This window comes from Mauremys mutica, chromosome 3 (assembly GCF_020497125.1).
Source record: "Mauremys mutica isolate MM-2020 ecotype Southern chromosome 3, ASM2049712v1, whole genome shotgun sequence".
Classification (NCBI taxonomy): domain Eukaryota; kingdom Metazoa; phylum Chordata; order Testudines; family Geoemydidae; genus Mauremys; species Mauremys mutica.
In genome coordinates, this window is record NC_059074.1 from 14,823,627 (window position 1) to 14,850,397 (window position 26,771).

General features: G+C 41.9%; 1 protein-coding gene across 8 annotated transcripts in view; it reads right to left on the reverse strand.

The window, feature by feature from the left end:
• TFAP2B (transcription factor AP-2 beta) overlaps positions 1-26,771 on the reverse strand; it is a 110,392-nt gene that overhangs the window by 64,321 nt on the left and 19,300 nt on the right. For 5 of the 8 annotated variants that reach the window (XM_045011002.1, XM_045011001.1, XM_045011003.1 and 2 more), the window contains 3 exons: positions 24,341-24,459; positions 21,376-21,517; positions 12,695-18,367 (listed from right to left, as the gene is read on the reverse strand). In XM_045011002.1, the coding sequence (XP_044866937.1) occupies positions 18,067-18,367; positions 21,376-21,517; positions 24,341-24,459 (562 nt within the window). In that variant the 3' untranslated portion in view covers positions 12,695-18,066. Of the gene's footprint in view, positions 1-12,693; positions 18,368-21,375; positions 21,518-24,340; positions 24,460-26,771 lie in introns of those variants that run through there. The other 3 variants (XM_045011000.1, XM_045010999.1, XM_045010998.1) reach the window with 3 other exon arrangements.

The following is a 26,771-nucleotide window of genomic DNA, read 5'->3' on the forward strand; positions in this document are numbered from 1 at the left end:
AAATATAAAGCTCTCAACACCTTTACCACAACTAGGATTATAGCCCTCCAGGACGATGCTTTTCCAACTGTATTTCATATGTGTGGTGCAAACCTCAGTCAACCTCATCAACAAATCTGCAGCAGACTTAACTCCAGGCTTGCCAGGGAGAACATCAGTGATTCTATTCATGAGGTTGGTCTGGAACTGAAACTACTTACCCCAAGCATGTTAGTTATAATCAGGTCATTTCCCTTTGAAACCTTTATAGAAATCTGCAGTGATTCATTCTTCAAGACTGATGTCTGAAGGACCCAATCGTACACCTCTGATGTCAGTAGGAACTGTGCCACTGGCTTGAATTGGTGCAGGATCAGAGAATCAGTGGTTTTATATCCCCAGCTCTAGTTAAAATCCATGGAAGTTGTAGGCACTCAACCCTAGACACTAATAATTGGGTCTACTGAAGCAGGCATTATGTGTCCAACATATGTAAAATGCTCTACAGCTTTTTCTGCCAGGTTCAGAGGTACAATAGGCCACTGAGGATTCTTGCTGCTGCTGCTTGCTGCTACTCTTCATAGCATTGTGTTTCCAAACTGATAGCAAACATCCCTATTTTAGGAAATGGCCCCTCTTTAAACCATAGCACCTGTCACAGTGCCTTTTTCTGCTTACTTCACATTTCCTTATGCCTGTGCTCAGCTCTGCAGATGATTCAAAGCCAAAAAGGCATCTAGGGAGCTATAAATAGCAGAGTGCAACACAAGTACAATAGGAGAGCACGCACACATCCTTATCTATTAGGATAACTACTATCCTACTTTGGAGGTCAGAGAAATGAGCTCCTCTGGGCATCAGGCCCAAAGTATGCACCTAATACTTTGGTACAGAAACCTCTCTGAACTCAGGGTTACACAGATAAATCTTATGACATTTGGACATCCCCAGAATTGTGCACTGTGACATGGGGGTGATGCTGAATTCTGGATCCAGATTGGTATTGTTCAGCTTGGGCCTCTACTTAGTATTGAATTAGGTGTCATAAACAGGGCCTCGCAGGGGGGAAGGGGGGCACATGGGGCATTTGCCCCAGGCCCTGGACCCCACAGAGGCCTCGCGAGCCCTGGCCCGGCGGCAGTCCAGGTCTTCAGCAGCATTTCAGTGGTGGGGGCCCTTCAGTGCTGCCGAAGACACAGAGCAACTGAAGGGCCCCCCGCCACCGAAATGCCACCGAAGACCTGGGCCGCCAGGTGAGTACAAGCACCGCAGCTCCCCCACTTTGCCCCAGGCCCCCTGAATCCTCTGGGTGGCCCTGGTCATAAATGAAATTCTCATACATGCCTTACTTCAAGCAGAATGGGATACTGCAGAGATGGTATAAAAGTCTTGAATACTTATAAATCTGCTTGTAAAACGATAATAACATTTAGCTTTTGTATCGTGTTGTTTTTGTCTGTAGACCTCAAAGTGATTCCCAAAGGAGGCTATGTATCATTATCCCCATTTCTGGAAGAAGTGAGGGATGAAGGGCTTCCGCAGGCTAGGAGTAGGTGTGGAAATAGATTCCATAACTCCTGACTCCTGCCCTGGGCCCCTACACGACCTTTCTAAGGGCTCGTCTACACTTGGAAATTTACCAAAATAGCGATTCCAGAATCATTGTTCCTGATCTGGAATACTTATTTCAACATAAAGCCCCATGAAGATACTCTTCTTTGGGAATAGGAAGGCCTTTTTTCTGATTTCTGATTCAGACACTCTAATTCCAGAATAAGAGTGTCTACATGGGTGGTGATACCAAAATAACTATTCTGGAATAGCTATTTTGGTATATTTCCAAGTGTAGATAAACCTTAAGGTATATGGAAAGAAATGTGCGTACATCTCTGTGTGAGGCAGTACTAAGACCTCCAAAAAATAAGGAACTTCAGTGTATTGGCAATAACAATGAGCTCAATATGCAGGCACACAAACCACTCGGGCTGAGCAAATAATTTGTAGCAAAGAAGAATGATTTGATTAATTTACCTTCTTTTTATGTTCGCGAATGGGCTTCAAGGTTACAAATTATTCATTATTTGAAATCATTTGACAAATAATTTCTATGAATAAACCTTAGTCTGGAGATAATCCAGGAGCAGTTCATTGTATTTCATATTTGAAATTCGAGCTGTGCTGGTTAGTTTTGGTTGGAGACACAGTGTAGTTGTTGTTATTTCTGTTCCCTGATTGGATGATTGTAACTTTTAAGTGGGGCCAGTGCAAGGAAGTTTCGTGCCCTAGGCGAAACTTCCACCTTGCGCCCCTCCCCCCCACCCTGTGGCAGCTCCCCGCCCTGAGGTGCCCCCCTCCCGCCTGCGGCAGCTCCCCGCCCCGGGAGCCGTGCGGCATCTCCCCACCCCAGCTCACCTTTGCTACGTGTCCTCCCCGAGCACACTGCCACCGCTCTAATTCTCCTCCCCTCCCAGGCTTGCAGTGCCAAACAGCTGATTGGCGCTGCAAGTCTGGGAGGCGGGAGAAGTGGAGCAGCGACCGCGTGCTCGGGGAGGGACCACTGTAAAAAACAAATTGGGGGCACCACTTTTTGGCACCCCCAAATCTTGGCAACCTGGGCAACCGCCTAGTTCACCTTAATAGTAGCACCGGCCCTGCTTTTAGGGTATGTCTACAATGCAAGTGAAAGTGTGGCTGTAGTACAGGCAGGTGCTAGCTTTAATCTAGCTAACTGGGGTAACTGTATTAGTGTAGACATGGTACCATGGGCTTCTGTACAGGCTAGCAACCAAAGTGTGTGCCCAGGATCCCAGTAGGCTTGTACTCTGGATGCTAATCCATGGTGAAGACCACACCACCATGTCTGCATTGTTATGTGTGCTAGCTAGCTTGAAGCTACCACATGCTACAACCACACGTTCACTTGCAGCGTAGACGTACCCTTACTAACAAGGTTCAGATGCAAGTACCCATTGTTAAGAGTTGAAAATGCACTTGCCACAAATATCCTGTAGCAGTCACTTGAAATTCTGTTTCCACAAACATTCCTGTAGAAAATGTGCTGTCTATGCTGATGGGAAACTAACACAATGGGAGTATGAACACAGCAAAAGTACGTTAAGTGTTTTATTTGTGCAAACAGGCAATATTTGGGGAGTAGCCCAACCCTAATCACAACTGGTTTCACTAATATATGTTCAATTTGAGCCTGATTTTTTCAACTTTTTCTCAGGGTGCTAAGCACTTACCGATACATCTACCCCCATTAAAGTCAATCAGACTATTTCTTACTATGCTCGCCAACATCAGGGTTGTACAATCGAACACTTCTCTTGCATCCGAAGAAGTGGGTATTCACCCACGAAAGCTCATGCTGCAAAACGTCTGTTAGTCTATAAGGTGCCACAGGATTCTTTGCTGCTTCTACAGAACCAGACTAACACGGCTACCCCTCTGATACTTGACTTCATTGCAGAAACCCACAGTTGAACTTTGGTTGTGTTTATACACACACATATCACACACACATCAGCTACAGAGACATCAATTGGCAGTCACTCTGTCACGGCCATATCGCTGTACCCACATTCATAACAATCATTCCACCATACGTCTGTTCAGTCACATACACATTCAGCCTCCTACTCTCACCTTCAATTACAATCATCCCTTCTTACCACCATTAACATATACTCACTCAGACACTTTCACATTCAGTTACATACCCACTCCCCAACACTCACAATCAGTTATACTCACAAAGCTACACCCACACCTAATTAAAATCACACCCTCACACTCCCATTCAGTTATACTACCAATACTACACCCACACTTAATTACAATCACATTCAATTAAACCAGCAATTCTGCACCTACAGTGTAATCCTTCCCTCACATTCACATCCACTTACAGTCAATAGCCCTCACTGGATGCACATGCCTGCTTGTCATATTCAGGAACACACAGGAAAAGCCAGACCTTCCTCTATAATTTTGACCACATAGAAAATAAAGCAAACACAGTGGGCTACCAGTAATCATGGAGGGCAACTGTCCCCAGGCAATGCCTTCCTCACAGCAAAATACCCCCTGGGGTGTGTTACCTTCCTATACTGCTAGATACTACTATCAGCACTTAGATACTGCTACTGCTAGTAATATTAATTGTAATAAATTAATAATTTCAGTATGATGGCAACTAGCCAAGATCAGGGTTCCATTATGCTAGGTACTGTACAAACACAGTAAGACGGTCCCTTCCCTGAAGAACTATAAACTAAATAGACAAGACAGACAAAGCTTAGGGAAAAAGGCCCCTTATCACCACAGCACATGAGCCTCTCACAACCATGAATGAGTTTTTCAGCACAATATGCCTTTGGGGAAAAGAAGTATTCTTATTCCCATTTCATAGATGAGGAACCTGGCCACAGAGAGAGCGTGATTTGCCCAAGATCACACAGGAGGTTTGTGGTGGAGTGGGGAATTGGATCCTGATCTTCTTACAGGGAGGTGGAGTACGGACAGCGCTGGGAGGGCTCTCTCCCAGTGCTGGCGCTTTGACTACACTTAGCGCTTCAAAGCGCTGCCGCGGCAGCGCTGCTGCGGTAGCGCTTTGAAGTGCAAGTATAGCCATAGCCTTAGTCCCAGTCCAGCACCTTGACCGTAACCATAAGACTACCCAAGAGACTATCTCTTCCCTTTCTTGAACCCACAATTTTGCTATTGAAAGGCCTTGGGCCTAGACAGTTTCTGTTAATTTTACTGGCAATTTTCCCTGGTCCTACAAAACTTATTCTGGCAAAATTCAACACCAGCAGGCTAACCTCTGGGATATTAGACCTGTTTACAGTCTAGGCCAAAAGTCAGAGGAAGGGTTATCTGCACTGATGACATTTAAATCCATGAACCTGCACAGTGATGTAGAATATTATGGATGGAGTGGACCAAATCAGAAAAATAGGAATTATGCACAAACACACGCTTGAATTTTCACCCGTGCTTAGAACTAAGTTTGATCTGAGCCGTTTATTTATTTATTTTTGCAGTTCTTTAAGCTCCTTCCACCCACAGTTTTCCTGTTCCATTGCTCTTCCAGCTTCCAGCCTGGAAACAGAAGCCCCTGAAATCTGGCAAGACTTCCTGCTCTTGAGAGACTTCTACACAAATTTTGATTCAGAGAGATAAGCAAAGCTCTGCATAAATAGCCAAATTTCCAGTTGCTTATTCAGATGGACCCTCTGATCCTTTTCAAGTAGTATTGGGGAAAAAAATAAAAAGCTACTTTTACCCAAACAGTTTTTGCTGCAGTGATATTTATTGTTTTATATTTCTAAATTTAGAATATTTCTACAACTTGTTCCTTGCAGTGGGCTGGATCCATCAGTCCTTATTCCAATAGAAATCCCATTGAAATTCATAGTAGTTCTGCTTGAGAATAGGCTGAAGGATTTGGCCAAGTCTATGACTATATGCCCGCTGCCACAGTAGAAGACACACGGCCTATTCAGAGAGGCCTTTACTGAATGCCAGGCCACAAATAAAGAGAGACATGTGGTGCGGGGTAAAGTTAACCACTGTTTTATTAAATAGCCAATTGAGCCAAAACAACCAAACCTAAATCAGTTGGGACGTCTTTGTTGATCCTGACCAGGATTGACATGTGATGATAACTTACACTGGCTCCTGCAATTACCACTCCACACCCAACCATCCTATCTCCTGAATCCCCACTCTATGCATGGAGGAGGGGAAAGAGGAGAAAGAGCCTCTCCTCCTACATCCCAGTCAGGACCCTCAACCAATGCCTGAGCCAAAAGTGGTATCACAAGGGGGCAGGGCAAAGAGTGGTGTGCCTAGTAAAGTCAACAGCAAGGGTCAGCAGCAAGAGAGCCAGATTCACTCTGCTGTTACTTTGTTGATTTCAGTGGAATTATACCAGTGTGTAGAAAGACCAAAGAGAGTCTTTACTGTAGAATGACCAAAGGGAATATTTTAGTATCCTCATCACAAAATGTGATCTTCTTCTATTTTAAAGGGCTTTGGGGTGCTTTGTGTGGGTGAATTGTTTTTGTTGTGGTTATTCCAGGCTTGCTCTCATGAATATTTCAGTTGTAAGTATTAAATGACCCACTCCAGCATTCTGGCTTCAGCCAAAACTCTCTTTGACCTTGTAACCCTTTCTTACACACAAAAAATAATAATAATAAAACAAACAAACTAACAAACAAACAAACAAAACCTTTCCATCTAAATTTTTAATTGTGACTAGTGATTTTTAGTGCCTCCGTGTTGGGGGATCCCACATATCAGACATCTGAAAGGAGCCTGATTTTGTTTTCAGAAGTGCAAAGTGCCCAACCATTCAAAGTCAGGCCCCTGTCAGATATCAGGAGTTGGCCATCCCCAAAATGGAAGGACCCCAATTCACTAGCAACTTTTGCAAATATAGGCTTAGCCTAATCCTATTAAACTGCTTAGGGCTGCTGGTGTATATGAGGTTGCAGGATCACGAGCAAAACTTGGAGTCTTAGGTGCGCAAGGGATGCAAAATTGGAATCAGAAGGGAACCAGCTAGTGAGCTTATGATAATGTATGTTATTGTTGGTATTAATCATTTATTGTTGTTGTTGTTATATTTTATTATAAAACAATGTGGGATCTAAATGTCTGTGTTCACAGCCAGAATAAAAAATGCAAAGCCTGGGCCACCTCGCCTTTAATTTTCTAACTGCTGTTTTGTAAGGCTGTGTCATGCTTCTCAGTTCAAACACGCTTTGGCTCTTTATTATTCATGGACCTTTTTCTCAGTCAGTGGTGTTGAATAATAAAACAGCCCAGGATCAAATGGGCCAATTCTCCACGCCTGACACCAACTGCTACTGTTCGCTGGGCTCTGCCAAGCGTTGCCTCTGATAATGAGTGGGATTTGGTTAAACAGTAAATTAATGAATAATGAAATATCCAGGTTGATCAGTTAGAGAGCACGCTTGCTTTGCCCCTGGCGAAACGCTCGGGGCAGAAATTACTCTCAAACGGCACTTGCCTGTCTGCTGGTCTGGGTAACTATTTTACGGCCTATTGCTTGACAGAATGCTGGGGAGAGGGAAGGGGAGGTTGGAGGGTATGAAAAGGGAAGGGGGAGGGAAGCGGGCAGGACAACCTAGTTATCACCTTGCTAAATAATGTATATAAGGAACGATTTACAAATATGATTCTGAACGTCAAACAGTGGGAGAGTTTAAAAATACAGCTAAGGGTAGCAAAGAGTCGGCGCTAAATGATGTTGATTTAGTTGGGGGGTGGTCCTGCTTTGAGCAGGGGGTTGGACTAGATGACCTCCTGAGGTCCCTTCCCACCCCGATATTCTATGATTCTATATAGCTAGATACAGAGGGAGGGTGGAAATTAGAGCCCTCCTTATAGCAAACCCATTTGTTTCAGGCAGCAACTTTGCTAGGAGCAGAGCTGCACTATCCCTGCAATGGTAATGTGTGCAGATTCCTTGGGGCTTTCACTCGAAAAGGTGATTCCCTGTATCCAAATAGGGCCATCGCTGCAGCCAGTGGGAGCTTTGGCATTCACTTCATTGGGTGTAGGATCGGGCCCAATGGACACCTTTCACTGATTGGCTACACATTTTCTACAGCACGTGCAGTACATACCTCACCCCATGGACACAGAATTCTTTGTCCCTCCCCTCCTGAGTGAGGTTGCTGGATATACAATCCCAAGCCCTAAGCGCAATACTGAAGGGATGTACTGCACAATGACATAGATGTGAGTTTACATTAGACAAGACTTCTCTTATTGAATAGCACTGTTATAGCCTATCCTCCCCACCCCACCCCCCATTCAGCTTTCAGCTGAGTGGGAGAGCCCCTTGTTCAATGATTATACTACAGATTATAGCATCCCATAGATGTTCAAGGACCGCGGGCACATGAAAGAAACTTTAGAATGACTCTAGCAAAACGCATGGAACGTGGCAACCTATTTGGTATAAACAGAAAGCAAGAAACTAACCCAGAAGTGAGAAAATAACTCTTTAGGCTTCATTTTCTACTCTGGAAAAGACAAGTAGCAGTAAAATAACTCCCCACGGGTCAATAATACACGTACCTACACAGACACACAGAACCGTTACTTACCTCTAGCTACAAGAAAAAGCGTCGAATTCTCACATTTAAATGCTTCAGAACTACGCCCTAGCAGAGCGTTACTTTCCCGAAATCATTAGAACATACTTTTAATTAGAGCATATTTTAAACAGAAGGGAAGGTCGATCAACCCAACCCTACCCTTTGTTATTCTTCTAATCTTCAGACTTTGGAAGCAAATCCTAACTTCAACAAACTAGGGGGAGAAAGTGAACGAGCAGCGCTTATAAAATGCAGCCTAGAGTTCGGTGCTTGGTTCCCTTGGGGTGTCTGATGTCACGGGGAGGGTATCACGGAAAGTTAAGGTTTAAATAAGCATTAGGAACTTTAAAAAGAAGGCGGCACATTCCATCTCCCCACAAACATCAGTGAAGGGGTAGAACCTGCAGACTTTACTTGAATAATTGGGTTCTATATAACCAACGGGGTGTGAATCAATTTGACTGGACCAATCTGAGTTTCTCTCCATGTATATGTATTTGTATGTTTGAGTATATATGTTCATATATAAATACACTGCACACTAGATAGCTAGCTAATGTCACAAGCAAACTTAAAATCTGTGTTTATTATAACTGCGCACGTCATACGCCAACAAGGATCTGAAAAATGGTGTCATCAAAAGTCAACGTTTCTAATACATAAATAATCATTTTTAGAACATTTCTCTTTTTCCCTCTTACTTATATTGTTCCAATTATAAATAGTAAACTGGTGTTAAACCAGCCTATTTACATGAAGGGCATGTGCCAGGCACCCTTTCCTAAAAGTTAGTTTTGTTTTATCAAGCAATTCCTCCCCCCTTCCATTATAATTAGCCATTGTATCATTATTCTATCATGTTTAATACACAGCTGGGCATGTTCCTTTCCCACCACCTAAATAGAACGAACTCTGGAATCAAACATTAACATCCGAGTCAAGGCGAGATCAATAATTCTCCTCATCCTCATTGCTGCTCTCAGCCTATTTTGAACCCGGAACGACAGTCCTTGCGCCTGCAAACCTCGCACTGATGTCAATAGGAGGATGCATTTAAGTCAATGAAAGTTCTGCTGGCACGAGGACAGCAGCTTAAGGCTCTTTGTGACTGGACTAAGAACAACTGAGAGCTGTACACATGGGTGATTCCATTAAGCAAATATAAAGTAACTGATTTTCTAAAAATGTATTCTGTAGATATTCAGATTTCTCCCTCCCCCGGCACGCACGCACACACACACACACAAACACACACACACACACACACACTACTCGTGCTATCATTTTAACCGAGGCAATACTCCCAAATAAAACTGTGAAAGTAACGGAAATTATAGAGGATGCTCTGTGTCACTCTCTGACTTATCCAGTGTACACTCATATGGAAATATCAAAACACTCAGACATTTTAAATGTCCCCTTATATTGGGCATTTGTCTGTTCCTGTATTTAAACTGCTATCAGTAATAAATAACAATAGCAATACATTATAATATTATAATATAATTCAGAACGGATTCCCAATCATGCACACGACGTATTCCTACCTTTTGAAAGGCAACAAAGGTAAAACTTCATACATCACTCAACACCACAGATAAGACGTTGCTTAATCTATGTTTTGTGGTTGCTTTTTCAAGTCTTGTAAAGAATGTAATTCCCTTCTTTAAATTAATGGATATATTTGACTGTGTCTATTTGATCTCTCCTGGTGGGAATAGAAACCCAGCAGTGCAAGTGTGAAATACGTCTAGCTGAGAATTTTGGCGAGCAAAAATAATGATATCCAATGCCATTTGATAGAGAGATTGAATGGCCATTACAAAGTCCATTCTGTCATGAGTACCTTCCATTGTGTTAAGAAACGGTCACTCTTAATTGATGATCAACAGAAGGATTTTATAGGTGACACTCAAGAGACGACATGTACAAAGAGAGGGACAATCCTGCTCCCATCGAAATCAAAGGGAACTTTGCCATAGCTTCAAATGGTCGCTGGAACAGGCCCATAATCGTGTGTGTGTGTTTCATATGAAATTTGAAGACATGAAAGGGCGTCAGAAGTGTTATCATTTACTTAGTGCAGCATTACATTTAGCAGCTTCTGCCTCGGGTACATATGTAAATAAAGAAAACTCTACTGCACATAGCAGAGCAATATTTGCAGTCACTTTGCCTTTTAACAATGAAGTCTGAAGCTAAGAGTTTCAAAAGGAAGGGCAAAATAAACTGCTTCTCTACTTCTTCATAACGCTTGTTAGTTTCTGATGGGGTCATTTTGCATAATGCAGAATTTGGAAGAGGAACAACAAATAAATTGTATTTATTTGAAACAATCTGGTCGGAAATGTCCTCAATTCTAGACATATCTAATCTATCTATTAATGAGAGAGAGAGAGAGAGAGAGAGAGAGAGAGAGAGAGAGAGAGAGAGAGAGAGAGAGAGAGAGAGAAATTCAATGAATAGATTGGTAGTCTGGAAAGACATTTGACTACTTTCATCACAGGGACAGCGGAGATGAGATCTGGTTTAAATGTGGGGCACTCTCTGTAGGTGGGGCCAAAAGGAGTTCACCCCAAAGGTATGAAAGACAAAACTGATGTTTACGACTTTATAAATCAATATGAAGTTGTGTAATAGAAAATAGACCTAGCAAGAGTTTAGAACAGAGACTGAGGCAAAACAGAAAAACGAAAAGGGACTCTCCGGTCATGACTAAGAGAGCAGATTATAAAGGAACAGGTTGGTAGGAAGTTTTACAACGACGCTTTAATGGTGGCGGTGTGTATTTTTAATGATAGATAGATAGATAGATAGATATCCGGGGCCTGATCCGGATGGATTGGAGCCCCTGGAAAAATTACAGTGAGAGCAGGACTGATCCCTAGGATTGTTTTGCTTCGCGCTATTGCATTTCCACAGCAAGTCCCAATTTACTTAACTAACTAATTCATTAATTAATAATGATAAATGTGATTCTAAAAGATGATGGACGGAAGTTACTATTTCGTTCATGAAACTGAGATTACAGCAACGCTACAGAGCCCGATCCTGTCGTTTTTAGTGCAAACGCCCCCACTGTCACTGATACCCTGGGAAACTTCCCAGCCCCCCCTGTTAGGGTGTTTTAACGGCAGGGAGGAGCAGGCCACGGGATTTCCAAAGAGATGGTGAGTTTCCCTGGTTCGTTACAAAAGACTTGTTACGTCATTGTCGCAGGGTCACGGGGGAACTTCCTGGTCCTCTTCCCTCCCATCCCCCCATCTTTCAATGGGAGTCCGGGGGCCTCCTAGCGCTGTTTTAATTATTTCATGACAATAGAAAACGCTTTGGAAATAAACGCAAGTATCTAACGTTATCTGAGCAATTCCAGGGAGGATCATTAATCCTGTCCCTGTCCAGGGCTGGCTAAAACCCTCTAGATGGTTTTTAATAGATTTTTTGGTTGTTTTTTACTAACCACTGCAAGCAGTAGATGGGTCCCGGCCCGCCTACAGGGGCGTTAATTGCCAGGATCTGAGAGTCGCTATCCCCCTTGTGTTTTCTTTCCTGCTTTAGTTTAGGGCTATGTTGCTTCACCCACTGTACATGGATCTTTAAAATACTTCGATGTGCGCATTTTTATACTACGGGCGAGCCTTTCCCAGAGACACGAAAGTAGGTCACAGTTGACTCCAGCCCTTCTTTGGCTGATGCAAACGGCGCCTAGAATTCTTCTTTGTAAAACAGACTTGGGTTTGTTTGTTTTTTTTCATATCATGTGTAATAAATTATTTCTATTCGTGGAGTCAAATCGGTGGGAATTTGTGTTGCTCTATAGAAATGTAAAGCAAAAAAACTTCCAACCAATCCCCTGACATCCCCCTGCCTTTCAGTAACAGGAAAATAAAACCAGCTAGGATGTGCATTCAGTCTACACTGGGACAAATAGGTCACTAATTATGCAGATTTCTTGGACCGTCAATGTTCCATATTTGTCTAGACACATGCGTATATTAGTTCTAAGAGGGGAGGGTCCGGACAAAGGCTGATGGCATTGGCAGGGGCTAACCTGGTATCTTTCCCATTTCTAATTTACATTTAGCAGTATTCTGATATCATTTCCAACATTAACCTTCAGTGTAAATCCGGAGTCATTCCAGTGTCACTCCAGATTTATATTGGTGCAAATGAAATCAGGATCCGTCCCTATGTTCCTAATAAGTGTCACTTCCAACACAAAATAAGGTTTGCTTGGGAATTCTTTTTGCTGGGATCTCATTCCTGGTGCTGCAGTTATACAAAAGGAGGGTGTAGCTAATTCTGCCTTGTAAATATCAACACCACGCTTGATCCATTGGACATATAAATAGAGCAGAAATATCTATCCATCGATCCATCCATCCACACACATACAACTGGAACGGGTACAGTGTTACAGCAGTGATGATCTCGGACAAAATGTTTCCTGTTGTTCCAGTGTTATACTAATACAGAGTACTTTGTTTTACTAGCTCATACTTGGGCTTGAGAAGATTTACCACTAATCTAACTAGTACAGGCAAAATTAAACAAAAGATCACGTTAACATGGCATGAGGTTTATTATGTCTGTTTAGAAAGAGGAGGAAAAGATGGCAAAATTATAGACACCTCTGAATCAGACAAAAATAAAATGCCAACGTTTCTGAGAAGCAATATTTATTGTCATTTTTTTTTAATGTAGAGACATATCCTAATTTTCCCAAAGCCCAGATTGGGAAAATAAAGACTTCTTGGCGTTATAAGTAAATCCGTCTGCAGAACTGAAGCAGCACCAACATTCAAAAAAACTGAAGAGGAAAATACAACAAAAACACGACAATTTTTATTCTTCTTATTATTTATGTAAATCAGGTCATCACTGGACAAGAAACCAATTTCTACCCATTACCATAACAGCTTGTCTATAAAGAACAGAAAAAAAAATTCAGATAGGATACTATCTAGTGTCAAGCGGTTTTTTTCTTTCGTTTTTTTTTCTTTTTTCTTTTTTTCTTTTTTTGTTTTTAAATCCCCCACCCATTCACAGAGGTATAGATTCACAGATAAATAACTCAAAACTACTTGCTCGCCATATTTACACATTCCCGTTAAATTAAGCATAAATAAATATGTACAAACTTAACATTGAATGCCCCTCCGCATTTCTTTTTTTTTTTTTTAGGAAGAGTCGCTCAACTGATATTTCTCACTATTCAAGGTGATCCAAAAAGGAATCCGTTTTGGCATAGAAAGGAGGGTAGTATCAGTTCCCACGTTTTCAGTTTTTATTTTCATTTTTATGGTTATTTTTGTTTGTTTTTTTATTTTTATAACATGTAGACATACTTTGGCACACAAGGGGTTACGATAGATAGGCTCTTCTGTACCGTCAGATATTTCTAAAATGTGGGGGGTTTTTTAATACTGTTTTCTTTTACATTGGTATAAGAAAATAGGAAAAAAAATATTAGTGTCCTTTTAAGTCAGAAGGGGTATTTTGTTGGATAACAGGGTAACAGAAAACTACTTTTTCAGTAGCTCTGGCGATCTTTAGGACCTGAAATGAGCATTACTGGATCGAAACAAGCTAGTTTAAGCTAATTAGCAAAAGATTAAAATGGTACAAAATCAGAATCTAAGCAAAGCTTTTCAGAAAACATTAGCAGGGTAACTTTTAGTCTTAACAGCTCTGTCGTTTTCAAATTCGTGAGCATATTTCGGGGCTTCAGAACTAAAAATAAACAAGCTCGAGGTATTTTGTTATAGAATTTGTTCAAGATACAAGACGGTAATTATTTAACTATATAGACACACAGATACATTTATTTGCCTGACTAATCTCTGGTCATGGACCCCATTGCGCTATCAGATTTCGGTTCAATAGAGACTTCTGGTGACATGATATGGCCCAATATTAATTAAATACCCAGGTTTCCCCCCATCCTTAGGGGGTCCCCAGACATGACCTACATGACATGAACTAGCCTCCGGATTCTTTTATATCTCGTGTTAATAACAAGGTGGCTTATCAGAAACGCTGCAGATTGCACAGGAGCTGAGTTGTTCAGCGTGGGATATACACGTATATATTAAACAAATCGTTTAAGGGTGAAATTAAATGTACAGTAACCCACCTGTTTGGTTTGAAAACAAACTTTCCACGGTCTCTCCTTAAACGTTTCCCTTGAGTTAAAAGCAAAGCTGTCATGTTAATCCCCCTGCTTATTGATTTATGATCCCGAGGAAACCAAATCTTTTAATAACTCAATTATCAGATCCACGTCAAAGGTGCCTAGTCAGGGGGAGTGCAAACAGGCTGGGTAATGCCTTGCAATTAAGTTATACTTTAGTGATAGTTTGAGAGCAGGAGGCCGAATTATGCGTTTAGCGGGATAAATTGTTCAACAAAGTTATAATAATCAGTAATGGACGCCTGCTACCAGTTGCCGAATATTAGATTAGGGGGGAATCAATTAGGTTTTAAACCTATGCCACGTTTTTTGCAATTTAGAAATGTCCACGAGCTTTCTCTCATTACCGGGGATGAGGGGGTGGGGAAATACTCCACTGAAATCAATGGGTTGTTTGCCCGAGCAAAGAGAGAGCAGGTCGTTGCTGACTCTTTCTACCCCCTAGATATGTTTAATTGGAGACTAATCCAAAATCTGTTGAATTAAACTCCTGTTGACTTCACTGGGGTTGGAGCAAATCTCACGGGACCGATCCTGCTCCCACCAAACTCAAAGGGAGTTTTACCATTGATTTCAGCAAGGGCGAGATCGGGCTCCTAGGGGGTGTTTCGAATGTATCTGCTCCGAAATTCTTGCAAACGGCGTACAACTTTTCCGATATGCTACAACGTAGAGAAGTTGAACTGTAAACTCTTTGGGGGCAGGAACTGTGTCTTCACATGTATTTGTACAGCTTGGGATCTGGTGGGGTTTGGGGCTTCTGGGAGCTATTTCATAAATATTAAGCAATGATAGCCATTTGTGTTCAATACAACAACGCCTTTTGTGGTCAATAAACCCACTTCGGCTGCTGCGCCTTGGACAGTTTTTAGCTATGCCTGTTTGGCACATTGTAAATGCTCTTTACATGGACCAGCTTCTGCTGCATGCAGTAGTTGCTGATTGGTTTCCAGAAACACAGTTGTCTCTAACTGCCAGAAAAGAGAGACATGCCTTGCAAGAAATGTTGTGATTAATTTCCACTCAAGTGTTCCCCCCACCCCCCATCACAGAGGTGGAGGGTAGGCTGTCTTGTAAGGAGACTGAATTATTATGTCCATAGGCTAAAGCCCGCTGACTTCTCTTACAGGAGTGTCCTGGTGAAATTAAGGGGACTGCTGGGAAGGATTTGGTCCCAGCTGTTCGGATGCTGTGTGAACAATCAGAACCAAAGATCTCAGTGACCTGGCTCTGCCTATCAGCCATAGCTGGAAACTCCTAGATCCTAATCCTGTCTCTGATTTGCTGAGAGCCTTTGGACAAGATACTTAACCTTTCTGAGCCTCAGTTTACCCTTTCTGTAGAATGGGGATAATAATGTTTGTCGCCTGAGATTTAAATTAGGATTGAATTAGGGCTAAATTGTACTGGGTTAATATTCCCATTGGCTGGAATGGGGATATCCTGCAAATTAAGCTCAGTAGGGTTTGTTTTATGCATGCTCAAGTCCCTGGTTTGAAATGCAAGGTAATTTTCTCCTCTTACTGCTTGAAGATAATCCTCTATATTTACCATAGCAAGGGTAGGAAAGCCAAAGAGGATATCAAATGTAAGTATTTAGGAAGTGTGGCATTCGTAGCTAAGCATGTGAGGATGGGTCTGGGAAGCGAAAGGCATGTTCATTTTGTTTTAAGAAATAATTGTTGGGGAAATGGAGAAAGGGGCAATAGTTTTACACGAAATTCATTTCCCCCCCCTTGCAGTTATTTAGAAAATAAAGACCACGTCCAGAGGTTTGACTTTCTTCTCTTTGGGATTTCAGACCTGCCTGAGACATAATGAATTCAGTATCTGATCTTAAGTTGAAACAGAGAGTGAAATTCTGGCCCCATTGAAGTCAATGGGAGCTTTGCCATTATCTTAAATGGAGCCAGGATTTCACCCAGCGACAGTAGCTTTTCTGACATGTGAAAGGATTCCTTAATGCATGAATCTCTACCCCACTGAATAAATACAATTATCCAAGACTGAACAATCCAAGCTGAAATTCATCTCCTTAAGCATAAGTATTATTTCCCATATATGCCATAGAAGGGCATGTCTTTAAAATGTATATTAGTCATAAAACATCATGTAATGCACCCAATTACTGCAAAACAAAACAAACAAACGAAACCCACAACACCGGTGCTATTTTTTTCCTCCTGCTGAATTTGTTCTAAAACAAGAGTCACAGAAACATCTTAATAACTTTCTAGAGAGAAATAGATTTCCTCAGAGTGAGACAGTCATTCAGGACATTCGCCTGCAATCCCACCCCGCCCCTAGTATACACCCACACGATTGCATTTAGCAACGGCTTTCGCTTTGTGTATCAAACACTAATGCTCAAGCAAGTGTTTGCACCAACCCTTCGACAAAACGGCATTCTTCTTCTTAATATTACATCTCGATTTCAGTTATTTTTAATCTGGTTTCAATTATTCCCTTTGAGCTTCTTTAAAGAAGTACACCTGCAGAATGCTGAAACCACTGGCTTTGATTTAAGAAAAAAAAAGTATTAGAATTGTGGATTATTTTTCTCTGTACCTGATATATTGTGTAGGGAGCTCTAGTCCTCTTTGAAGAAGCTCATAAGCCAAGCGGGCAAAGCTTTGGGAAACAGAAGAAAATAAAATAGTGCATACTCCTGAGAAGGAATTACATACTCAATTTTTGTTACTAGCACTTCTTTTGTTTAAAAAAAAATGAGTAGATCTCTCTCAGTACACCCACACTATTAGAACAAATTAAATATAGAGACATTGGCATTGTTGGTAATATTCCTTTAGAGGAATGTTCCTTTAGAGGAAATTAGGATACCTTAAATATAAGATTAGGAGTTTTTAAAACAGCATTAACATCTTACTGGACCTTATTTTCAAATTTTGCACCCTAAGAGCCATCAATGCTAAATACCAAATTATACATATATAGCTGTAAACACTGGTAATCTAAACAGAAGGTCTGTCTAGACCAGGAAAAAAGGGTGCCTTTTAAAAATTGAGTTAGTGAACTGGATTGAGCTAACATGACTTGAAACACCCAATGTACTGTAATTAATGTAGACACTGTAATTAATGTAGAAACAGTTTAATACATTTACAATTCTATTAGCAAGTCATATTGTAGCCTTTGCTACCCAAACCAGCCCCTTTTCTAGTCTAGATAGATCCAGAGGAGCAAGATAAGATGAGGGCAGGGATGGAAGTGAGGGGTGCTGATGCTAGGAATGGAAATGTCCCAGATAACATTACTGGAAGATTTTTTTTTGTTTTCCCCAGTGTAGACACAGGACATTGTTTGATTGAAAAAAAAAAAAAGATAGACTGTACATCTGAGCCCAAACAAGAAACCAACGCACTGACACCAAAGCGTTTCTCTGATTTCTTCCAATAAGTTATTCACTTCTTCCTTTTATTATTATTATTTTATTTTTGCCCCCTCCCCCCAAAAAAAATCATTAAAAAAGTGAGAACAGAAGTGGAAAAATCCTGGTGGTTGTCTTCAAATGTTCCGTGTAAGAGACATTGAGCCACTGTTCTTGCTCCATTGTGCGCCTCTGATCTTAAGTTATTGTCTTTCTTTTTATTATTATTTTTGTCCTACCTAATATAATTCTTCCAAATCCCAATCCAATAGTTTAAAGCTAAAATTAAAACTGGTTTGTTTGTTTTAAAAGATTCTCTCTCTCTCTCTCTCTCTCTTTTATTTATTTATTTTTTCTCCTTTTTTTCATTTTCTGTGTTTCTCTTCCTTGTCTCCAGTTTTACTACCTGGTCCTTCCCCAGATGTGTGCCTGTTAGCAGTGTTGTTGTTCAAGAACATCTTGTCCATGCCTTTGAGAGCTTCAGTCAGGTAGTTCTGGAGGGCTGTGAGGGCAGCACAGATGGCTGGGGCCCCAAAGCCATGGGTGATGAGGCTGAAGTGAGTCAAGCAGCTCTGAATGCCGGGTTCCAAAATAGGGCTGGGCCTGCTGTTGCCAATGGGTGTCCTGTCCTGGGCCAAGAGATCCGTGAATTCTTTACAAAGTTGCCTGCAAGGGTAGGGAAGAGAAGAGGAGAGGGCCCAGAGTAGTCAGAGTCACTTCACTTTGATTAACACTTTGTACACAGCCTGAGACTTCCAAGGTGTTTGACATGCATTAAGTAACAAAGACGGGCAGCTGCCCCTCTCATTCCACCTTCCCCCAACCACACACACACACACACACACGGAAAATGTATTATAGTCATTTTACACATAAATAAACTACAGTGCAAGGAGGCTGAGGGCCAGGCCCAAAGCGTATTGAAGTCAATGAAAGACTCACACAAAGGCACCGCAATAAGTAGTGAGGCTGGATACAGAACTCAGGCCTCCTTACTCCCACCTTCCCTCCAACAACAAACAGAAGGATCCTGATTTTGTGATCTGATGCTGCACTCCTTACCCCTCCACAACGCCCCATCGTCCGACGGAGCAGGAGGACGGCAAGAATAGGCCCTTGCCCAGCTACTTCCTTAGAGTGTTTGATCAGCAAAGAGAAGGAGGATTCCTAGTAGAGTTCATCCTACTCTTTCAATTACACCTCCTCTTCTCTGACCTAGAGACTTGGGCCAGAAAGATGCTTCTGAAATGTCATCTCTCTTTTCTTAAAATGTGTTATTTAGTCTATTTTTTGCCTTTAGAATTAGCCAGATTGCCCTAAATGAGAGATAGAAAACTGCTACCTGGAGCTTTACCCTGGTATTAATAATTATATTATTATTTATCAGATGCTTGTTATTGTTATTATTTTCTCAGAGATGAATGCTGCCTGCCCTTCATGCAAAGGCAATACCACCACTAGCCTGTAAATGACTCATTGGGAGGATGACTGCTAAGTAGGGTCGCTGAATACCAAATGTAGTTCAAGTCTTTCTCTTCCCATGAATCCTGAATGAACTCTTCCCATGTGGGGGGAGGGGTTGTTCAATGATGTAAGCCAAGCGTTGCAACAGTGACAAGAGAGTTTGGGTGCCTCTGTTTTCAGAGAGCCCCGGACACTCCCCTTCCGGACACCGGGCCCCTTTAGGGTGTCTCAAGTCGAGCACCCCCCAACCTGAGACCCCAACATCGCTTTTGAAAACCTTGGCCGGTCATGTCCACACAATCGCTCCTAGTCTGTAGATGCTTCCAGGCCGTCTTGCGCATGGGCAGCATTGTACAGATTCGGTGCCCAGTAGGGGGTATTGGATACAATACAATTAGGGGCGGGGGTGGGGGGCGGGAGTCCCCATGATCATCTCACTCGGGCTCGTTCCCTTTAAAATCAGGTCTCGCTGTATCGGCCACTCCTGGGATCGGTCCCGCTCTTCTTTCCAGCCCGCCCGCGCGGCGTTTGCTTGCAAAAGCTCGGGAGCCCTGCAGGCGAGCCCCGCCGCGCGCCCCGCGAGCGAAACGGGAGCGCTAGCCACCAGGTACGGTTTTGCTGGTGCAGCAAACGGGAGGTAAGATCTAAGCGACAGCCATTGCCCGGGGCGATAAAGAGACACCAGTGGCGGGTTGCTGCTCTACTCCGGCCGGGATGAAAAGAACACAAAGCACCTTTTGGGGAGCACCGCTTCAGAGCAGGGGAGGGGTTGAGGTCTGGTGCTTGTTTATCTTGAAAACAGCTCGTTTGCCACCCGGGAGAATGAACATTGAATCCTTCCCTTTTCATTTGGTGGCTTTCTATGGCTAAACGTCCCTTCACCCCACTCACAAGGCCACCAGTGAAACAGGTGAAATAGAAACCCAGAGGGGAAATTATTACCCCACCCCCTCAAATAATAGCAACATCGAGGTAGGAGAGGAGAGTTCATCTGTGATCCTCTGAAATTCCCCGTGGGTTAAAGAGTTCAGAGGGTGGGGAAAGATAAAAGTCTTATCCACTAGGAAAGTGCAAAAGAGGAAACTTTGAGTTTGCAGAGCAAGCGGTAATAAGTCAAACCCTTTAAAGCTTGAAAGAGTCTGCGAGCAATTAAAGTTCTGGGACATTAATATCTTTTGACCCTGCGGAAAAGGGCAATCAAATTCCAATCGCGTCTAAAAAAAACATCTGGACAAATCTGAGCAAACGATTTTCCACGCCTCCATATAGTTCTTTAAATTGCGCTCTCAGCGGAGCAAGCGACGTCCCAGAGCACTACATAGCTTGGGTCTTGCCTGCGAGAGAGTTAACATACGGGACACACCCAGAGCTCGCCACCGAAAACCTGATCTGGCCTTAAAACACCAAACCAGACAGCGCGAGAGCCAACGACAGGAGTCAATCAAACACAATAGAAAAGCTCCTGTAACAGTTCCACGGACCTAGCTGTAGTGGCAGGTTTACAAGGTCCCCTCCTCTGGAGCTGCAGCTGCACATTTCTCAAGGCGATTAACGCTCCACACTTTGGGGAGGGGAGATTGTAAATTATTTGGTCGGGGTCTTTGATAGATAAGGCTGCCCGCTCTTGAAGTCAAGGTGAGTTTTTTTTCCCTTTGACTTCAGTGGGAGTGGAGGCAAGGCCTAGCCACGCCTACACAGAGAGAAGCATGAAATACACAAATAGAGAAAGAGAGGAATGCACACCCCAAACCAAACAACAGGAGAGAGAGAGAGAGATGCAAACTCGTACACAAGGAAGGAAAGAAACCCGGAGACGCAAAACAGGCGGAGGGGGGGGGAGAAAGGGGGGAAGGGAGAGAAATAGGCACACACATGGGGACACGTGCACACTCCCACAGAACGAAAGTCAAACCCGGGTGTGTTTCATGCGCACACAGCTCCCAGGCCGCTGTTACAGCTCCAAGGATCCGCGCGGACCCGTAGCGTTACAGGGCCACACAATCAGACCCAGGGACAGGGCACAGCCTCTCCCCCACGCACCTACCGCGCCATGAGGGAGATCGGGGCAAAGCCTATCGGAGAAAGCGCGGCTGGGCCGGCTCCTTTGCAGAGCGCCAGCGAGAATGGCCGCGTGGAGGAGAACGAGTGTCAAACTCTCCACGTGGCCGCCCTGAAAGCTAAGCGGGCGGTGGGCTCGTCCTACTACTCACTTGGTAGCCAGGAGCATGTTCTTCCTGGAGTGGAGATCGCTGGGGTCCGTGTGCTGTCGGTTCAGGTACTCGGAAACAGCTTTGGCTGGAAACTCCGTTTCACAGATGTATCCAAAATCCCGAGCTAAGTGAACAGCTTCACCTGAAGGGAGATGAACAGCCTTTGATCATCACTCACAGGCCAGCAGGGTTGTTCAGTGAGGAGGCTGACCAGACAATGGTTCAACCGAGCCGGCTGGGATAGACTGAACCACGTTATTGCTGGTGGCACTGGTCAGGCTTTGAAAAGATCAGCTCAATTTGGCGCCGGAGAGGCACAACCCCAACTGAATTCAATGACAAAGACGGTGCCATGGGTGTAGGAGCCCAGTCTCTTTCTGCCCAGTTTTTGGTGGAAGGAGCCTTCACATGGCATGTATCGTCTTAGCTCTATTGACTTCCGTTGAGTTTGGTGATTTACACTGGTTACGGTACAAGGCCCACGGGCAGAGAAAAAGTGTGTTATTAATACATAGATAATACAGACTTTCAAGTGTGTGAAAACAAAAGAGACGTCCTGAGAGGCAAATGGACCCGGACTTTAAATGTGCAGAATAGGTTTGTATGTTCATAGACCAGAAAAGTGTCTCAAAAGCTCTACCACAGAATATCATATCCCGTGTGTGTGTGTGTTACACATTATTATAGCCACATCTGGAAAACAAAGCAGCCAAGTGCATTGTATCCAATGGAAAGTGCAGTTTTGCATAGGTCTGATCACAATGCAACAGAAACTACCCATTCTACCCTCACCCTACCAAAAAAAAAATCCCATTGAAGGGGGACCTTTCACATGAAAAATAATTATTCTAACTATAATTCTAATTGGCATTTCCTCTGCCTGCCTGGTTTCAGGTTTCTACCCTCCAGAGGTTCGTGTCATCAAACTCCTACTGATGTACTTTTCACCACAAGAAGACGACGGCACAGTAGCTGAAGAAAGAGGGGGAAAAAACAGACTCTGGGGGGATTCCATCAGATTATTGCTCAACCCCTCTAGAATAAAGCATTAAACTCTTTAAAGCATCGCCTGGAGGACCACGAGGAAGATTTCTAACACGCAAACCAGCTATGTCTAATAATTCTAGTACCACATTATTTTTAACGATCAGGACTTACTTTAAAACGTCATTTAGGAAAAAGCAGCAAAGAATCCTGTGGCACCTTATAGACTAACAGACGTCTGTTAGTCTATAAGGTGCCACAGGATTCTTTGCTGCTTCTACAGAACCAGACTAACACGGCTACGCCTCTGATATTTAGGGGAAAAAAAACCCTTCTCAATAATCACCAAAAAGATGAATCACACTGTCCGCCAAATGCTAGAATTTCAGTGGATGGTTATTCCCCCACCCACTAAATTATCACTGCTTTTTGTTAATCCTGGCCAGAGATGAGTGATACATTTATGCTATAGGCAACATAATTTAACAAGAAAAAAATCCTATTGTCAGAAAACAAGATAAATCTACAGCAGGTGCAACTTTCTATAGGAGAAGGGAAATCTTTTAAGGTGAATTGTTGATTTGTAAGTAAATCAGAGGACAGTAACATAATATATAATGATATAAACGTTGTATAGTTTTATATCCATATATAATGTAACACACACACATATGGATCTGCACGTACATTTGTGCTATGTGTCAACTTTTAAGATCTTCTGATTTTGCTATTAATGTGAATGCATAGTTTTACACACACACATAGATATAGATATGGGGTGTGCTTGGGGTGTGTGTTGGAAACTATGTATTAATTCATATATATGAGTATGCATATCAGACGATTAATGTATTTTTCACATGGTAAATGTTTATATATAGTGTCTTTAACTATGCATTAATAGTTTGATAGGTATTTTCATGTAATGTACTATGATTTATGAATATATAGATATACTATGGCATCAAAATAGAAACAATACTTATAACTTGAACGAATATAGTCTTGATTTTGATTTCACATATGCATTTATAATTAAATCAGAAGAATGTAAAAGTTAATGTATAGTACAAATCTATAGGCACATGTGTATGAGATACAACATGGTGTGTTATTGTACATATTGAATGTTGCTCGCCTCTTTGTGTGTGTATGTATAATATAAATACATATAGTTCATAATTACATCACATAATTGTTAATTATAATTTCTGAAGAACCAATTTGCCCCAGAATAAATATAGTATTTCCTAAAAAAACAAGTGAGAGTCTTGTGGATTCCACATTTCAATACAGTACCAACATCAGAGCATCACATCAAGTATGGGATAGCGTTTGTTCATTTAAGAGGAGGTATAACTCGAGTATTCATTTTTTTCTTTTGTTTCTTTCTTTTATTTCCCGCCCGCCCCTCCCCTTCTTCTTAAAGAAAGGGCTCGCTTGTTTCTTTGTTAAACTTTCACCCTCAGGTAAACTGTACTTATAACTGTTAATTTGTAATAACTTCTTTCCTTTGCTGAAATAAAAAAAAATAGTTCTTTATTATTTTCGTTCAATGGCCGTATTGTAATGTGCATCTGCCATAATTAAGGTTGGAAGTAATGAATTAGCTAAAGTCCTGGACCCAGCAGAGACTAGATCATTATTCAAAGGGAACAGCCTGGAAATCCACAAGAGTAGGGAATGGGAATATTTGCATAACTGCAGAGAAAGTTCGATTCTGCAGATCTCACTGAGGCAAACCTGCATTCAAGACTCCCATTGGAGTTAATGGGAGTTTGATCAGTGACTTCAGCGTGACTTAAATGGAGTCCTTAAAGTCTTAATTTCACCCAGTATTATGCATGTTAAACAGATCTTAATGCCACCGCTGCAACGATTTCCACTTAATCCATGAAACTTTGCAAAATGTCAAACTCCCAAACCAAAAAGACTTCGGAGCAGCCAATGGTGTGAAGCGAACTTGCAATTCACCGCTTACCTTCCACCAGGGAGGTGAGTAAAGTGACATTTGCGGCCTTACGCCTGCCGGCTGGTAAATTCAAACCGATTTTTTCTAGCCTCTCTCTCAACGATCTCCCTCCATTTTTCGATTTGGCTCTGGAATTGCAAAGAAATTAACATTCTGATTAACCTCGGAATGTCCCTGAAACAAACTTTTAGACTGTGCAATTTAAAGACCACTGGAGCTTGAAGGGGTTTTAACTTGAGGTTAGCACACTGTGTGCGCGCGCGCTTGCTGGTAGAGTTTGCTGAGGTTTGCTTAATTTTTGCCACACACAACTGACTAGGTTCCGCCCCCCCCCCGCCGCCGCCCTTTAACTTACAGAGAACAAATGCATAGAATGAAATAACTTCTGTATAAGCTGCTGTCATGGAGGAAACCAATTTGGTTCCTACAATATAAGACTAAGGCGATACGATTGTATATTTAGGTGGGAAGACAGAAGTATGGGATGAACTGATAGGGTGTACCTAGAGGAAGCATGGAAGAGATACGGGAAATTGATAAGAACCCCTAAGGTAGAATTCAATAGATATTATACAGGAAATGTTGAACTATCTATTGGAACAGCTACGTTATATATGGGACATGAATACTTAGTGATAAGAGCATCTAATGGAATCTATATAGGAAATTATTGATAGGGACATTAAAAGGAAGACTGTGATATTCATGGGAAATGCAGAGTTATTGTTAGGGCCAGGTATAGTTTTATCCAGATGATTTAAATCCGGGGTGAAATACTGGCTCCATTGAAGTCAATGGGAGTTTTCCCATCGACCTCAGCACGACAGGATTTCACCCCAGATCTTTTATCACTAACAGCTTTTTAAATTGTATATAAGGAATATGAAAGGAAGTCACATCCTGTAGAGAAAGTCTCCCTACCTAGATTCTGGTCTCTCAGTATTTTGTGCCAAAGCAGATAGGAACCAATGGCACAGTTGCAAGAGAGCAGCCATCTATATTTCACATGCTCTGAAATATAGATATTGAACCAAAAGCTTCTCTAAAGTTTAGACTCAAGATACAAAGTAAAGTCAGCATAGTCCACTGTTTGGGTCCTGGGTCGTCTCCAGAAATCACTGAGGCTCAGTAATGGTGTATGTGTTTAACCTTGCTAGTTATATTTTCTACTTGAAATTTCTCTTGCAGATGTTCTCTTTGCTCCACTTTCTATTACAATGCACAGGCAGATTCGCATCTGTAAGTAAAAAATCTGGCTTATTCTTTCCTAACAATATGTCCACATATGACACTCTGGGAGAAGGACATGGGCAGACAAATCACCGCAGAGGAATGGGACTTGCCTTGGGAAGGAGGACCAGCAACCTGTCTGTATTACAATAAAAGAAATGTTCTTTAAGGTACTGTTTCAGTGCTACCTCACACCAGTCAGGTTAACGTTAATATATATATATATAAATAAACATTATCCTGACTGGTGTGAGGTAGCACTGAAACAGTACCTTAAAGAACATATCTATCGTTCTATCTATCTATCTAGTGTGTATGTGTATGTAAAATGGGGATAAATGTTGGAGAAATTGGGGTTAAAGTGGAGATTTTATGTATATATGGTGGACATGTCCAGTCATTAGAAAGTACTGGGATAAAAACTGTAACTAAATATCACAAATTGTTGGATATTTATCACCAAATAATCCTTTGGTAATCCTTCAAGAGCTTCCCAGTGGAAATGGTCACACACAAGAGGAAATGAAGAATTAATAATCTCTCATCTGCTAGTAGATGTTGGAGTATTGGTAGCTTCTCGTTAGAAAAAGAAAAATAGTCCAAACCTAGAGGAATGGTTCAAAAACTATGGGAGGCTGTTGTTATGGAAAAAAATAACACACCAATTTTGTACCCAGCAAATTAGACAGAGGACAAATAGCTACTTAGATATTTGGTTACCTTTGGGTCAATATCAGATAAAGTACATTCACCTGAAAAAAAACCCATCACACGTGTCCATTTTTTAAAAAATGTTAGCATTTAATAGACATGCCTGGTCCTTAAATATGTGTATACAGAGATGTCACTAAATTCAAGAAACTCACTAGAAAGGACATTTTGTAGGTGTAATGATGCTCACTCTGTAACATAGTAACACCTTTTAAATAGACTATATTCTCGCATAATGCCTCTTGAAACAAAAGCTAGCTGTTGCAATGATTGCTTTGTTTCTGATATTTAATTGGCAAGGATTTGTAAACTTCTTAAAACTTCCTAACTAATGCAAATAAATAAATAAATAAAGTTTATTTGTTTTAAATCTCTGCTTCTTTTACAGGCAAAAATCTTAATAGCTAAGCTTTCTTACCTATAACGCCTGTATCCATAGAGAAGACCTTTTATTTAAATAGAAGCCTTCCTCTAAAATGTATGTATCTCTTACATAATA